We start from the raw sequence: 17462 nt of genomic DNA, 5'->3' as shown, positions 1-17462 counted from the left end.
TCCGCTTATCCCCACTGGTCCTGTAGTGGCCACGATGTTTGGAAAGGTAAGAGGTAAATGAGCGGCAACAAAACCTTCCGATTTTTCCCAAAAGCAGTTGGGCATTATGATGGAGGATTTGGAGTACTTGAATGATGGATGAATCTCAATGCGATGACTGACTTTTACTTATCCGATTAGTACGATTCCAGTTAATATGCCCCTATTCCCAAATGAAAGATCCAGCCAGTGTTCGAATCATGGGAAGGGGCAAGACTTTCCACCCCCCCCCCCCCCCCCCCCCCCCCCCCCCATTTGATAGCACTCCGACATAATTGATATTGTAAGATGTAGAGGTTCAAGAAAAACTCAGAATTTTCAGCCAGTAGTGTTGTGACCAGGTGAGGAAGAGTAAATTGGATCCCCTCAGATGCTTACAAAGAACAATACAGCACAGGAATGGGCCCTTCGGCCCTCCAAGCTTGCGCTGGTCACATGTCCTATCTGTGATGTGGAGTTGGCGGCGTGAGACTGGGGTGAGCACAGTAAGGAGTTTTACAACATCAGGTTAAAGCCCAACAGGTTTGTTTCAAATCACTAGCTTTGGGAGTACTGCTCCTTCCTCAGGTGAGGAGCAGTGCTCCGAAAGCTGGTGATTTGAAACAAACATGTCCGATCTAGACCTACCTCCTGTATCCTTCTATACCCTGTCTGTTCATGTGCCTATCCGGATAAGTCTTAAAGGTCGCCAACGTATCTGCCTCAATCACCTCACTTGGCAGTGCATTCCAGGCCACCACCACCCTCTGTGTAAAAAAACTTCCCCCGCACATTTCCACTGAACCTTCCACCCCCCCCCCCCCCCCTCACCTTGAACCTGTGCCCCCTTGTAATTGTCATTTCCTCCCTGTTCACCCTATCTGTACCCCTAATAATTTTATAAACTTCTGTCAGGTCACCCCTTGGCCTTTGCCTCTCTAGGGAGAACAATCCCAGTTTATTCAATCTCTCCTCATAGCTAATACCCTCCAGACCAGGCAACATCCTGGTAAACCTTTTCTGTACTCTCTCCAAAGCCTCCACTTCCTTCTGGTAGTGCGGTGACCAGAATTGGACACAGTATTCCAAATGTGCCCGAACCAAAGTTCTATATAACTGTGACATAATTTTCAAGCTTTTATACGCGATACCCTGTCCTATGAAGGCAAGCATGCCAGATGCTTTCTTTACCACCATTTCCACCTGTGCTGCCACTTTTAAGGATTTGTGGACCTGCGCGCCCAGATCTCTCTGTGTCTCTATACTTCTGATGGTTCTGCCATTTATTTTACAACAAAGGTTTTACATTTATTTCCCCCATAAATGTCTTTTCTAAACCAAATGAACGTATTTGTTAATATTGAGCCAATCAAATCAGGTTTTCTTGAGTCAAAGGAAAAGTAAGTTTGTTAGTTACTAAACCTGAGAAAAAAATAACAAATGCAACCACACACACACACACACCTCTGAAGTAAGGAAGTTGGAGTCCAAAAACAGTTTTAAAAACGTATGATTAAGTCCTTTGCTTGCCTGTAGATTTTTGAATTGTTGTGGACGTTTGAGGTTATATGGTTTCCTGTAGAATACAGGAATCGACTTTGTCCAGGTCAGAGCTCTGTTGAAGAGAACCTTTTAGTTTCCAAAGAGAGATTGGGCTCTCCTGTTCTTTTTGAGTCGGGTTTTTAGATGACTATCGTGTGTCTTTCCCTTCCTGCTTCGTTCTTATTCTGCTTGGCAGAACCGGTTTTAAAAACTCCTCTCTGTATATTCCAAAAAAGGGAATTCAATTAAAATGTTTTGTATTCATTGTTATAGATCAGTAATCCAATTTTTTGATCTTTTCATCTCTGAAACCTTTCACGCATTTCAAGATATAACAGGAGATGCAGGTTATTCATCCTCCGCAGTGGATTTTGATGAGTATCTGATCAAAGATTCACCATCTGGATGAGACTCCTATGCAACGCTCCCAAAGCGAGTGTTCGAAACAACACCACCATCTCTGAACACTTGCAGCTACAAAGAAGCTCAAGGCAAGGATGCCCGTTGTCCCTGCTCCTGTTCGCGCTAGCGATCGAACACCTGGCGATAGCTGCGGGACGCGAAAAGCTGGAAGGACATCCAGAGAGGAGACCGAGCGCACAGAGTCTCACTCTATGCGGATGACCTGCTCCTCCAAGTCTCGAAGTCACAGGAGGGACTGAAGGCAATCATGCAGACCTGAAAGAGTACGAAACCTTCCAGGGTTACAAACTTAACCTGGGCAAAAGTGAGGCATTCCCAGTGATCCCAGACGGGATAGGGAGAGAGCTGGAGGGGCTCCCATTTAAAACAGGCCAAAACAGATTCCCATACCTGGGGATCCAAATAGCCAGAGACTGGAAAGAGTGAGGGGATGGGTAAACAAACCTAATTCAGAGTGGGTGCGGATGGAGGAGGCCCCCTGCAAGTGGGCGACCCTCCGGGCCTTGGCTACAGCAGCACTCCCATCCCCCTCAGCAAAATACACATCAAGCCCAGTGGTAGCGGCAATGCTGAAAACGTGGGCCCAATTAAGACTTCAGGCTGACTAGGATGTCCCACATGGCCCCCATCTGCAGCAACCACAGATTCCCACCAACCATGCTAGGCACCACCTTTACGAAATGGAGACGGGGCAGGGGCACGCTGACAGTTAGGGACTTTTACATAGAGCACAGACGGGTGACATTGGACGAACTGACGGAGGTACAGGAACTGCCGACAGGACAGGAAATGAGACTCCCTCAAATAAAGCACTTCCTCCGCAAAGAGACAGTAGGGTACCCTGGGGCCCCGGAGGCTGCACTATTAGAGGACCAGATAAATATGGATAGTAAAGAAGAGGGGCTCTGTGGGAAAATGTACGGACAGCGAGTGAACAGAGCCCGAACACCACTGGACGAGATCAGATGGAAATGCAAGGATAAACTGGGGACAGAAGTGGGGTGGGGACTCTGGAGTGAAGCACTGAGCAGGGCTAACTCCACCTCCTCCTGCACAAAGGTCAGCTTTATGCAGCTCAAAGTGGTGCACAGAGCGCAGCTGACCAGAACCCGAATGAGCAGCTTCCTCCCAGGAGGTGGAGGATAAATGTGAGCGGTGCCAGAGGGGCCCGGCCAACCACACCCACATGTTTTGGGCTTGCCCCAAGCTTGCTGGGTTCTGGACAGCCTTCTCCGAGGCAATGTCCAAGGTTGTGGGGGTGAGGGTGAAGCCATGCCCAATAGTGGCAATCTTCGGGGTAACGGAGCAGCCAGAGCTACACATGGGGAAGGGGGCCGACGCCCTTGCTTTCGCTTCCCTAATCGCACGCCGGAGAATCCTGCTCGGCTGGCGATCGGCAGCACCACCCAAAGCTGCAGAATGGCTCGCTGACCTCTCGGAATCTCTCCACCTGGAGAAGATTAAATATGCTATCCCAGGGTCGGATAAAGCTTCCTAAATGCATGGGGGCAGTTCATCGGCCTGTTCTAGAACCTGTTCGAGGCCAACAACAGTGAATAGATGGGGAAACGGGAAAGTGAGAAAGAAAAAAGACAGGAAAAGAAAAAAAAAGACAAGGGGGAACCAGAGGAGCGCGCAACCCCGGGGGGGGGGGGGGGGGGGGGGTGGCGGCAGGAGAAGAGAAAGGGCTGGAGAGACATAAAATAGACAGCTCAGGATGGAGGGGGCAAACCCCAGCTGCAGAGGAAACACGGCTGAAGCTGACAGGGGAAGAAAGGAAAGGGGGGGGGAGGTAGGGGAGAGGAAGGGCGGAAACAACCCTCCCCCCAGACCAACCAGGGGGGACACAAGGGGGGGGGATGGGTGAGCTGGGGGCGGGGGGGGGGGGTACTGCATGGCAAGCCAGATGGCGGCAGACTGTGTATAGGAAAACTCAATGGAAGGAAAAGACAAACCTTTCAGTAGTGTACAGCGAATGAACACGACCAGCAATGTACATCATTGTTTATAATTCTTGAAAATACCAAAGAAAGATTTTTTATAAAAGAGTATCTGATCCAAGTTACTGCACTTTGCATCTTTACGGCCTTCCTTTCAAGAGTGGCGCTATTTGAAGTGGACCTTGACAACCCCTCCCCCCCCCCCCCCCCCCCCCCCCCAGTTCCGAGATTTCATGTGACAGTTTTGCAGTGTAATTCACATGGAACACGTTGTAGAAAAGTGGTTAACTTTTTACGGTATCAGTCATCAGGTGACCTGTGGCAGCCATGTTTTATCAGTGTCTTTTCATGAACCTTTTTGAAAACAGGTCTTCTTTAAACAGTTCATTATGTCTGTGGTTAGCTTCTGAAGTTGTCAATAGCTCTCAGTCAGTCACAGTCTCCTGTCGTCATGACAGTAGCTTTGTAAATTACCTTTCAATGGACCGAATGATCTTTTCTACGTCCAGAAACCTGACGTTCCCAGGATGGACTTCACTTTCGCAGATCGACAAAACCTCAAAAGTCGTGACTCTTTGTCTGTATATAGAACAGAGGGAGATGGTGGCGTGGTGGTATCATGGGAGTGTCTCTTTAAGAAATGTGTGTCTTACCAAATGGCTTCAGTGATGTCATTGTGTGGGTGGAGCTGGGCTGTGGCTCTGAGTTTTACTTTCGTTTGAACAGTTGGAAGCTGTAGTTGATAAAAATGCTTACTGCGTGTGTTTATAGAAATGTTAACTGAATTCGTAGAATAAACTTTGTTTTTGATTTAGAGTGCTTAAGGCCTCTGTTGAATAACCCCTGAAAGGCAGGTCCTTGTGCTCCTCATAACCAAAATCTATAAACAGTTGTGGGTCAGGTGAACTCCATGATATACTTTGGAGTTTTCTAAACCCTGGCCCATAACAGTGGTAATGTCACTAGACTGGTAGTGCAGAGGCCCAGTTTATGCTCTGTGGAACATGAGTTCAAATCCCACCACAGCAGCTGGTGGAATTTCAATTCAATTGACAAATCTGGAATATTGAGTCAATCTCAGCAGTGGTGACCATGAAACTACCATTGATTGTTGTAAAACCCCATCTGGTTCTCTTATGGGCAGCACCGTAGCACAGTGGTTAGCACTGTGGCTTCACAGCGCCAGGGTCCCAGGTTCGATTCCCCGCTGGGTCACTGTCTGTGCGGAGTCTGCAGGTTCTCCCCGTGTCTGCGTGGGTTTCCTCCGGGTGCTCCGGTTTCCTCCCACAGTCCAAAGACGTGCAGCTTAGGTGGATTGGCCATGGTAAATTGCCCTTAGTGACCAAAAAAGGTGAGGATGGGTTATTGGGTTACGGGGATAGAGTGGAAGTGAGGGCTTAAGTGGGTCGGTGCAGACTCGATGGGCCGAATGGCCTCCTTCTGCACTGTATGTTCTATGATAAACTATGATAACGTCTTTTAGGGAAGGAAATCCTCACCTGGTCTGGCCTACACGTGACTCCGGAACCTTTCCTGAATTGCGGATGGGCAACAGATGCTATCATTGCCAGTGATGTCCACATCTCACAAAAGAATAAAGGGAAAAAGATACACCAACAACTTGTGTTTACGTAGCAGCTTCAATGCAGGAAATTAACAATTGATAATTGTTCCACAGGAGCGATTATCGAAAGCAAATCTGGCAGTACGCTCCATCAGGAGATGTTAGGAGAAGTGCTCAAAGCTTGGTCAAAGAGCATCTTAACGGAGGCGAGAGGGAGCTAGCTGGAGAGGTTTGGGAGAGGGAATGGGTGCCAGGCAGCTGAATGCATTCCCATCATTGGAGGATGCACAGATTTTGGGGAGTGCAGAGATTGAGGAGGGTTGTGGGGTGAGGAGGTTATAATAAATGAGGTGGGAGACCAGGGAGGGGTTTGAACACCAGGATGAGAACTTTGAATGCTGGTCTACAGATGCCCTGTCAATAACTGCTCCTGTCGACGGACTTGCTTCCTTTTACCTCCCCTCTGTTGCTGTGCAAGTCACTCTGCATGTGCTCTTTATCCAGCAAGAAATTCAGGATATCTCTGCTCCAACCATCTCTTGTCTTCATCTCCTACTTTTAAAACAGGGCACTCCAAACCTTGATTACTGGAACTCTTTCCTCTGCAAAAAAAGAAGCAGCTGTGAGGTCATCTATCAGAGTTCCTTAAAATTACACTTTTTTTATAACCATGAATGTGAAGAAGACGTTTCCATTGAATGGGCGGCACAGCGACACAGTGGTTAGCACTGTTGCTTCACAGCGCCCCCTATTCAATTCCGGCCTTGGGTCACTGTCTGTGTGGAGTTTGCACTTTCTCCACGTTTCAGTGTGGGTTTCCTCCGGGTGCTCCGGTTTACTCCCATAGTTCAAAGATGTGCGAGTTAATAACAATAATCTTTATTAGTGTCACAAGTAGGCTTACATTAACGCTGCAATTAGGTTACTGTGAAAAACTCCTAGTTGCCACACTCGGGCGCCTGTTCGGGTTCACAGAGGGAGAATTCAGAATGTCCAATTCACCTAACAAACACATCTTTCAGGACTTGTGGGAGAAACCGGAGCACCCGGAGGAAACCCACGCAGACACAGGGAGAACGTGCAGACTCCGCACAGACAGTGACCCAAGACGGGAATTGAACTAAGGCCCTAGCGCTGTGAAGCAACACTGTGCTACCATGCAGGTTACGTGGATTGGCCCTGATAAATTGCCCCTTAGTGTCCAGGGATGTTCAGGATACATTACAGTATAAGTCAGGGTGGACGTGGGAGGTGGGTATGGTTACAGTGCTCATTCGAAGGGTCAGTGCAGACTCAGTGGGCCAAATAGCCTCCTTCTGCACTGTCAGGATGCTATGAATATGATCACCACGATCAAACCCAATCGTGAATGCCGGAGAAACGTCTTTACCCAGCGAGTGGTGAGAATGGGAAACTCACTATCATTGGACAGATGTTCCCAACCTTTTTTTACATCATGGCACACCTTTACATTATGTTGAGGTACACCTCCTAATTTCTCCAACTGAAACGGTTCTCTCCCAAAAGTTTTCTGCCTCTAAAACTGCCTTAAAAAATTGTCAATCCACCATTTAATACAATTTTCATCAGATTAAGGAGTTAACAATGAAAGCTTTATCGTCATTTGCGTGTCAAATACAATATTGGAGCATGTTTCTCCTTTTCTTAACTTTATTGGTTCCTGTTTCTTATCTCTGTCTTCTTCCCTTACCGAGAACATTGATTTTTACTTTTCTCCTGTTTTTTTCCCAACCTCTCCCTTGCTTCTCCCAGTCATTTGCACCCTTTTGGTGTTTTTTTTAATTTTTGCACAGGCGCACGGGGCCATTTCCTTCAACTCCGTGATCGGCATCTCCAATTCCCAAAGAACCTGGGAGCTCCTGTGACTTGGAGATGCCGATCGGGGAACTGGAGACAAAGATTAGATTTAGTTTATTTTCATCGATGTTTAATCATTTTGAATCTTATTCGGCGGCATACTTGGGCGGCACGCCAGTGTGCCACGGCACGCCAGTGTGTCACGGCACGCCAGTGTGTCACGGCACGCCAGTGTGTCACGGCACGTCAGTGTGTCACGGCACGCCAGTGTGTCACGGCACGCCAGTGTGTCACGGCACGCCAGTGTGTCACGGCACGCCAGTGTGTCACGGCACGCCAGTGTGCCACGGCACGCCAGTGTGTCACGGCACGCCAGTGTGTCACGGCACGCCAGTGTGTCACGGCACGCCGATTAGGAACCTCTACTATAGGGACTAATTTTGGCGAACAGCATTGATGCATCGAAGGGGAAGGTAGATAAGTACATGGGGGAGAAAGGAGAGAAGGTATGCAGCATAGACCAGCTGGGCTGAATAAGCTTTTGCTGTGCTGTAGACTGGAGAGTAATCCTATGTAACTACCTACACGACAAGTGTAAAAATAGGGGGTTGCTGGCCCTCATCATATTTTATTCAGCACACTCACTGGGTGGCTCGGAGAAAAGTCTGAGGGAATTTGGAGAAGTCAGTTTTCAGGCAGAAAATTATCAGTCAGAAAACGGTTACTTGACCCAAATGGGTGCTGAAGTTATTCCAACAGCGGTGTGGAAATTCCTGGCCTGTATCCGCAATGGATAAAGTACAGGAATAAATTGCTGGAAGTCACTGGCTACTGTTTGTATAATTTCGTCAGGGCTTTTTTTTTAAATTTAGAGTACCCAATTCATTTTTTTTCCAATTAAGGGGCAATTTAGCGTGGCCAATCCACCTACCCTGCACATCTTTGGGTTGTGGGGACTGTGGTGATATGCATCACTGTAAATACACAAGGGAATAATGTAAATACACGTGGACTAGATAGACACTAGAGGGAGCACCAGAGACATGACACAGACATTCAACCAATAGGTCAGTAAGATAGGACACGACCAATGGGCATTCACGATACACACAGAGGTGACACTACCACAGGGGGGCATTACACCAACCCATATAAAAGGACACAGCACACATGATCTTCCTCTTTTCAGTGGAGACACTCAGTGTGTACACAGGGTTGATTTGAAACACATCACACCCACCACGTGGATTGTAGCAGACTGGTTCATCAGTCTGAGTAGCTACAGCAGGATTAACAAGAGAGTCGAATCCAAGTAGGAGAATTGTTAACAGTTTAAATAAACGTGTTAAAGCTATCTCCAAGTCTGATCCTTCCTTTGTCAGAGTGCACATCAAGGAAGCAGCTTATGCTATGTCAAGAGCAGAACAAAACTGGGGCGAAATCCACGCAAACACGAGGAGAATGTGCAAACTCCACACGAACAGTGACCCAGAAGCGGGATCGAACCTGGGACCTCGGCGCTGTGAGGCAACAGGGCTAACCCACTGCGCCACCCTGCTGCTCCTGAGCTTTTTGACAATCTCTCACCGATGTCCACCTGGACATCAAATTCCTCCCTGCTTCCTTCCTCTCCCTAACTCAGTCACCTCTCTCATCCCTACGACCCTCAAAGATTTCTCTGCACTCCTCGAATTCTGGTCTCTTGAACATTCCCAATTTTATACGCCCCACCACTGGCAGTCATGGGGCCTAGGCTGTCCCTTACTGAATCTCTCTTACCTTCTTATTTTAAAATAAATTTAGAGTACCCAATTATCTTTTTTTTTCCAATTAAGGGGCAATTTAGTGTGGCCATCTAAAATGGCCGCCCGCAAAGGATAATGGGAATTGTGGTCAGGTTGAGATACAGCCCCTGTGTATTGTGCAGAATAAACCAGACCTACACAGAAAGTTGCACTTGCTAAAGGTCAATCACCTATCTCCCCAGGACAATGGGACTCAGATTGAAACATAACAGCAGTAACAGACTCGGGGGCGCCTATTTACCTTATTTGGGAGTGCATACATGCCTTGGCCAATAACAACGAGGACCCACCCAGCTGTCAAGGTACCCGCCCCTAATTGGCCAGAATCGATTAGGGTGATCGAAATCCTATCGATCGATTGGATCCCGAGTTGGGACTGCCCAAAAGAGCGCAAAGGAATGGAGGATAAGAGGAACTGTGCGACCAACATTCTGTCTCTTTTGGGACCGGCCTCTGTCCCACCAACTGCAGCACATCGACCAGCCAAGTTCAAGGACCCGCGATCGCCACCTGAAGGACGAGCCGCAGCCCAGACGTACCTGACAACTTCCACCACCACACGTGGGGAATCAGACAAAGGCCTTGTCCAACCTGCACAGAGCCGGTCACTTGAAAGTTAAGTAAAGGTCATTTAAGCTGTTAGGAATAGTTTAATGTGTAGCCGCGTGTAGATTATTACGCATAGAACCAGGCCTGTGTTTACTAATAAACAATAATTGAACTAATATACTGGTTGTGTGGTCATTTGTCCAGTACACGGAACGTACTCGCGTCTTATTGTTATTATTAATAAAGGTAAAAGAGCAACATTAGCAGGGCCAATCCACCTACTCCGCACATCTTTGGGTTGTGGGGGCGAAACCCACGCAAACACGGGGAGAATGTGCAAACTCCACACGGACAGTGACCCAGAGCCGGGATCGAACCTGGGTCCTTGGCGCCGTAGTCTGAGTGCTAACCACTGCTACCATGCTGTTCTTCTCTTACCTTCTTGGAAGATGTTCTTAAGACCCACCTTTGGCCAGGTGTGTGACCAGTTGGGCGGATGGCTCCTTATGTGTCACGTTTTGTTCACTGACGCACCGTTGAAGAACCTTGCAATGTGGAGAGTGCTCTATGATTCCAAGTTAATGTTGTTGTAGTTGATACAGCAGCAGATCCGATCCGCAGACCTCCTGTGGAAATATAGCCACCCCCACACCTGCCCCGGGTTTGTGTGTTGGTCGTCTTCTATTTACCTTTGGTAATCTGAAGCTCATTGTCCCAATTGACCGTTCAACTGTTCCTTCTTCTACAGTGTTAACAAACTAAATCTCCATTTGGTGAGAATAATAAAGCTAAAAATAGCATTGCCGTGTAGAGATTAAAATTTAATTTCATTTAATTGATGCAAAGGCTGTGCTCTGTTCTCTGCAGCTGAATATTAGTGTCAGCTTTCAGGAGCAGAAGGAAGAATTTCTCTTTGTGGAATCGGTACCTACTTGATCTTCGTACGCCCGAAGCCAAGTAGCGTAATGAATAATTTGACAGCCCTACGCTGCTGGGTCGCTGCGAATATCAGGCCCCAGACTGACCTCGGCTATTGAGAACCAAGTTATTAAAATAACTTGTTGAAGTGAAATTTCTCGGGCATTTATCGCTCTCTGTGGTAAAAGTGCTGCTTAATGCGAATGGTCTTCTCAATGGGGGCGGTTTGATTTAGCAATCCACGGCTCGTTTGGATCTTTGTAAGTGTTCGGAGGCCAGGTTGGATTGGTTTTGCTGGAAAGCCGCCAGAGCTGACGGGACAGGAGCTCCCATCTCGAGAAAAGAATAGACTGAGGGTTTAACCAGCTCGAGGCCTTTGTGAAGGAGTTCAATGGCATCAATAAAACAGTCATGAATAATGCCGGGCAGCACGGTACCACAAGTGGATAGCACTGTGGCTTCACAGCACCAGAATCCCAGGTTCGATTCCCCGTCGGGTCACTGTCTGTGCGGAGTCTGCCCATTCTCCCCGTGTCTGCGTGGGTTTCCTCCGGGTGCTCCGGTTTCCTCCCACAGCCCAAAGACGTGCAGAGTTAGGTCGATCGGCCGTCCTAAATTGCCCCTTAGTGTCCAAAAGGTTAGGAGGGGCTATTGGGTTATGGGGGGATAGGGTGGAAGCGAGGGCTTGAGTGGGTCAGTGCAGACTCGATGGCCCGAATGGCCTCCTTCTGCCCTGTATGTCCTACGTTCTAATCGGGAGAAACTTCTTTAACTGGAGGGTTTTGCGAATGTGGAACTCATTCCCGCAGGCAGTGGTTGCGGCAAATATTTTACATTCAAAAGGACGTTAGATAAGCATACGAGTGAGAAAGGAATAGAAGGATAAAATGGTTGGGTGAAAAGAAGCTTGTGCAGATCATAAACCCCAGCATGGTCCAAATGCCCTGGTTTCGATGTTGCAAATTCAATTTAATTCTTTGTGATGATACTGCAGATCGTGTTTAATGAGGCATTTTTCTTCTTCACTATTTTATCATTTTGACCTCTCTATTCAAAGTCCCCTTCCCTCCCCTCCTCCCCGCCCCCCAAACCTTGCCCACTGCTTCCTGAAATTTAATGGACGTACATTCCTCAGCCCCAAAAAGCCCTCCTAAAAACAAAGGGCTTAAAAGATGCAAATAAATCTTGTCAGTGACTTGATTTGGAGAAAGGATTCTGATCAATTTCTGGAATAATTTCAACATAAGCCACCGTGAGAGTCTATTACCAGTGGAATGTTTCAGAAAGCTTTATGTTTTTTTTTGCAGACTCAAGCCATCATGCAGGGTGAGATAACAAATCAGCTCCTTTGATTTATTGACTGCTTGTGATTTCTGAATTGCAATCCGTAAGAGGAACACATTTACTAGCTTTTGAGGGCGCTTCTTAAAATGGTGTAGTTGGATTTTCGGGTGGCAGTGTGGTGGTCTTGAGGGATCAAACGCGGCAGGGAGGTCGATGGGAGGAAGAAGCAGCACAAATAGGGGCTGTTAGGTTCGGTACTAAGATGTAACCCCCCCCCTGAGATTCTCGGGCTCCTTTTAAACGGCAGGTGGATTAGAAATGGAAACTCAAAAGCCAGAAGGGAAGATGCCACCCAGAGTTTTCTGCATGGATCAAAATGTGTAACAGAGGCAATGTAAGAAGTCTTGCAACACCAGATTAAAGTCCAACAGGTTTGTTACAAAGACTAGCCTTCGGAGCGCAGCTCCTTCCTAAGGTGAATGAATTGGAGATGCCGACGTTGGACTGGGGTGAGCACAGTAAGAAGTCTTACAACACCAGGTTAAAGTCCAACATGTTTGTTTCAAACACGAGCTTTCGGAGCACTGCTCCTTCCTCAGGTGAATCACCATTCCTCAGGTGAATCACCATTCACCTGAGGAAGGAGCAGTGCTCCGAAAGCTAGTTTTTGTAACAAGCCTGTTGGACTTTAACCTGGTGTTGTAAGATTTCTTACTGTGCTCACCCCAGTCCAACGCCGGCATCTCCACATCATAACAGAGGCAATGACATAGATTGGTTGGGTCAAATGTCTTGCTTCTGCCCTATAAGTGCTTTGAGCCCTCAGGGGTCCCCCAATGATCTGTCCTTGGCCCCTCCCCTTCTTCAATGACAAGATGTCCTTTGACAACATCCTCTGGGGTCAGACTTCGGCATATATATTGATGAATCCCAGCTCTACCACTGAATCACCTGTCCACCACTGCCTCCGTGTTACTAAGCCAACTTGCCCGACCACCGATCTTAGATGAGCTGCAATTATCTCTGGGAAGGACTGGAACCAATGCCTTTGATTCCCACCACAAACTTTGAATCTTTCCCCTTGATTCCATCATCCATCTCTCACCACTACCTGAGGCTGAACTGATCAATTCACACTCTCAGCATCTTATCTGTCACCGTGCTGAGCTTCCAGACCCATGCCGCAAAGACCACCTGCTCCTGGGACTGGCCCTCCACCAGTCCCAATCCCTCGTACCCCATTTCTCCCAGCCCATGCCGCGTGTTCACCATCCTCTCCGACTCCGCTCTCCCCACATCTGCATCTATCACAGTTCACCCTCTGATGTTAGTTTCCCTGCTGTTTGACCTTTCACACCTTTTGTTCTCTCTGGGGACTGCCATTAACACTCTTTTCCCTTGGTGTCTGTGGCCATTAGCACCCCATTTCCATGGGTTTCTGTGGCTATGACTCATCTTTCATTCTCACCCCACAGTATAAATATTTCCCACTTTCTCTGTCCGTTCGCTTTGACAAAGAGTCATCGGACTCGAAACGTTAGCTCTTTTCTCTCCCTCCAGATGCTGCCAGACCTGCTGAGATTTTCCGGCATTTTCTTTTTGATTCCACCTGCTCCGAATCTCTGCTCCCACCTCAGGCTATCTGCTGACAGTATCCATTGCTCTTTCAGACTTAATTGTTCCCATGCCCTCTTGGCCAACCTGCATTTGCGTACCCTTCGTAAACGTCACCTCTGCTGCCCGCACCCTACACCACACTGATCCTTGTTCGCTCATCATCACTCCTGTCGAGTTAGGTTGGCACTTGGTCCTCCCGTGCCTCATATTTAAAATTCTCCTCCTTGTCTTTTCACTCCTCCTCTCTATCTCTTTCACCTCCTCCAGTTGCTATAACCCCTACCCAGCTCTCCAATTCCTCTGACTCCTTTCTCATGCTGCCAACTATTTCACTCCCTTCACTGGCGATGCACAGTGGCAGCCGTGTGTACCGTCTACAAGATGCACTGCAGCAACTCGCCAAGGCTCCTTTGACACACCTTCCAAACCTCTACCACCCAGAAGGACAAGGGAAGCAGATATATAGAAACACCTGTATGTTCCCCTCCACACACCATCCTGACTTGGAAATATATCGGCCGTTCCTTCACTGTCACTGGGGTAAAATCCTGGAACTCTCTCCCTAACAGCACAATGGGTGTACCTACACCACACGGACTGCAGCGGCTCAAGAGGACAATCACCATCACCTTCTCACGGGCAATTAGGGATGGGCAATAAAAGCTGGTCCAGCCTGCAAAGCCCAAGTCCTGTTAAAGAATAAATAAAAATTTGATTTAATTCCTGATTAAATGATTATATCTCCCTTACTTGCAGCACGGTAGCACAGTGGTTAACACTGTTGCTTCACAGCTCCAGGGTCCAGGGTTCGATTCCCTGCTTGGGTCATTGTCTGTGCGGAGTCTGCACGTTCTTCCCATGTCTGTGTGGGTTTCCTCAGGATGCTCCGGTTTCCTCCCACAGTCCAAAGATGTGCTGTTAGGTAATTTGGACATTCTGAATTCTCCCTCTGTGTACCCGAACAGGCGCCGGGATTTGGCGACTAGGTGAATTTCACAGTAACTTCATTGCAGTGTTAATGTAAGCCTACTTGTGACACTAATAAAAGATTATTGTTATTACAATTCTTGTCTTGACTGGCGCTCCCTACTCCCACATCTCTGCATTTCTTAAAGGGATTTCTCCATTTACTGTACTTTATTAGGCACCAGATATGCGGAGCTCCCCATCTGGCAGTCCACAGAATGGCAATGCCTGTACTATTTTTTCCCTTCTGTTTCCACACACCCATATTCTCCATCCTTAGCAGCATGGATTGTCGAGCCACAAATATCACAGTCAAAGTGCCAAAATGAAGACAAAGCCTCCCAGACAATGCTGCCAGAGTGCTGCATTGTCCACGGTGCTGTTTTTCAGATGAAACTGAGGTGTCAGGTGGGCAGTAGCTGTAGTGGGGTATCACTCCCCCCCCCCCCCCACCCTCACTGTCGTGACCAATATGCCACCCCTCAATCCACATACCACAAAGAGAGGTGATGATCTTATTGCAGTTTATGGGATCTTTCTCTGCGCAAATTGGCTCCCAAAGTTTGGACAGCGCCCACACTGCAGGAACATTGAACGGGCTGTCAAGTGCTCTGGGAACAAGAGCTCTTTCCATTTCTACATCCAAGATCCTCCTTTCCTTCTTCACACAAATCTACCAGAGGGGCTTTGGGAGGGAAAGTGTTAACAAGGCAGAAGGCTGTGCAGAAATTCAGCCGGAGTTTCGTCCACCATTACACCCCCTTGGACTAAGCTACACCCCCTCACACACACACACACACATACACTCACCCCCCCCCCCCCAAACAAAACCCCAACCCCCAGGCAAGCAGATCCACACCCACCTGTCAGTCCTCCTGTACTGCCAAGGACAGGGGTCTACCCCAGGTCGCCCTGGCTGAAGATGAATCTTCTCCAGCTTCTGAGAGGGAGGCAACCCTCCCCTGGGCAGATCGTTGATTGCTCCTGGACTTGCTGAGCACTGCTCCCTTGGAGCCTGGCCACCCAGGGAGGGAGCAGGGCTCAGATACTCCCACTGGCTGAAGTGTTGGGAAGGATAATGCTCCCCTAGCTTCAGATAGATTCAGATAGAAGTGTGTGTACTGTGCAGTGATCAGTTGGGCTTGTTTTTTTTTTGCCTGCTTGCTGCTGCTTCCTCTGCTGCTGCTGCTGCAGTGGACTCTCGGGATTGTACCTTCTGCACCCTCCCCTCCCTTTGCCTCCCCCCCCCCATCCACCCATCCTCTCAATGTTGGGATAAGCTGTCATGAGCCACAGTGAGACTCCCCGGCCTCTGAACTGGACTATCCGCAAGCTGTGCCACGCCGCTTTTCTGCCATCAGTTAGACTTCTCAAGGTAGGGAGCAGAGTGTGCTGCCTCTGTGCCAGTCATGTCGATCTGTTGCTGTGTGCTGTGTGCAGCTTGGTTAGCCTGAGTGAGCGGGGCTGGATGCATTGCAGCCTGTGTGTGTTTGGGTCACTGTGTGTGTGTGTGTGTGTGTCCGGGTATCTGTTTTATTACTGCCCCCCCCCTCCCTCTCCTCTCTCGTGTGCTGCGAATTTGCTTTGCACAGGGTCTGCACACTCTTCATTCCCACACTTAGCAGCCAGGGATTCAGTGTCCCAGTAACCTGTTAGAGAGAGGGAGAGGGAGCACGCCTTTCCCCACTCACTGAATCATCATGTCCCTCGCACAATGAAGGGTTAACACTTGAATATTAGCAGCAGCAATGAATGATTTTTGTTATACTGTGTGGGGAAAATGAGAATGACCCTCCCGACCATCCCGAGTCTGAATTAACCGTGACCCCCCCCCCCCCCCCCCAAATGACGGAACGGATTCTCTCCGCAGTTAAAGTCTGCAAGTGGCCAAGTGCACTTATTAACTTAGGCTGAGTGTTGGAATTGTCACTGCAGGGTGTGGCTTTGCAAACGGTGCACCTTCCTGACAAGGGCCACATCAGCCATTCTGCATCACTGACTCAAAACTACCCAGCGAGGAATAATAATCTTCCCCAGCGAGTAACAACAATCTTCCCCAGCGAGGAATAATAATCTTCCCCAGCGAGGAACAACAATCTTCCCCAGTGAGGAATAATAATCTTCCCCAGCGAGTAACAACAATCTTCCCCAGTGAGGAACAACAATCTTCCCCAGTGAGGAATAACAATCTTCCCCAGCGAGTAACAACTATCTTCCCCAGCGAGGAACAACAATCTTCCCCAGCGAGTAACATCACTCTTCCCCAGCGAGGAATAATAATCTTCCCCAACGAGGAATAATAATCTTCTCCAGCGAGGAATAATAATCTTCCCCAGTGAGGAATAATAATCTTCCCCAGCGAGGAACAACAATCTTCCCCAGCGAGGAATAATAATCTTCCCCAGTGAGGAACAACAATCTTCCCAAGCGAGGAACAACAATCTTCCCCAGCGAGGAATAATAATCTTCCCCAGTGAGGAACAATAATCTTCCCCAGCGAGGAACAACAATCTTCCCCAGTGAGGAATAATAATCTTCCCCAGCGAGGAACAACAATCTTCCCCAGCGAGGAATAATAATCTTCCCCAGTGAGGAACAACAATCTTCCCCAGTGAAGAATAATAATCTTCCCCGGCGAGGAACAACAATCTTCCCCAGCGAGGAATAATAATCTTCCCCAGCGAGGAACAACAATCTTCCCCAGCGAGGAATAACAATCTTCCCCAGCGAGGAATAATAATCTTCCCCAGCGAGGAACAACAATCTTCCCCAGCGAGGAATAACAATCTTCCCCAGAGTGGAATAACAATCTTCCCCAGAGTGGAACAACAACCTTCCACAGCGAGGAACAACAATCTTCCCCAGCGAGGAATAATAATCTTCCCCAGTGAGGAACAACAATCTTCCCCAGCGAGGAATAATAATCTTCCCCAGAGTGGAATAATAATCTTCCGGAGTGAGGAATAATAATCTTCCCCAGCGAGGAATAATAATCTTCCTCAGAGTGGAATAATAATC

The 17462-nt window shown here is 48.2% G+C and overlaps 1 protein-coding gene and 1 long non-coding RNA gene across 4 annotated transcripts in view; one reads left to right on the top strand and one right to left on the bottom strand.

The window, feature by feature from the left end:
* Window positions 1–1510: 1510 nt before the first annotated feature.
* On the bottom strand, window positions 1511–15624 carry LOC119970086. Its single transcript, XR_005461539.1, has 3 exons — window positions 15308–15624; window positions 5944–6089; window positions 1511–1778 (listed from the first exon to the last, which is right to left on the bottom strand). It is a non-coding gene; the product is annotated as an uncharacterized LOC119970086 (long non-coding RNA).
* Window positions 15579–17462, top strand: part of trpm3 (transient receptor potential cation channel, subfamily M, member 3) — a 345827-nt gene continuing 343943 nt past the window's right edge. For all 3 annotated transcript variants that reach the window (XM_038804097.1, XM_038804096.1, XM_038804100.1), the window contains exon 1: window positions 15579–15819. In XM_038804097.1, the coding sequence (XP_038660025.1) occupies window positions 15730–15819 (90 nt within the window). In that variant the 5' untranslated portion in view covers window positions 15579–15729. The remainder of the gene's footprint in view (window positions 15820–17462) is intronic.

The sequence above is a fragment of the Scyliorhinus canicula genome, chromosome 8, assembly GCF_902713615.1.
Source record: "Scyliorhinus canicula chromosome 8, sScyCan1.1, whole genome shotgun sequence".
NCBI lineage: Eukaryota > Metazoa > Chordata > Chondrichthyes > Carcharhiniformes > Scyliorhinidae > Scyliorhinus > Scyliorhinus canicula.
This window is presented reverse-complemented; position numbering and strand designations above follow the sequence as displayed.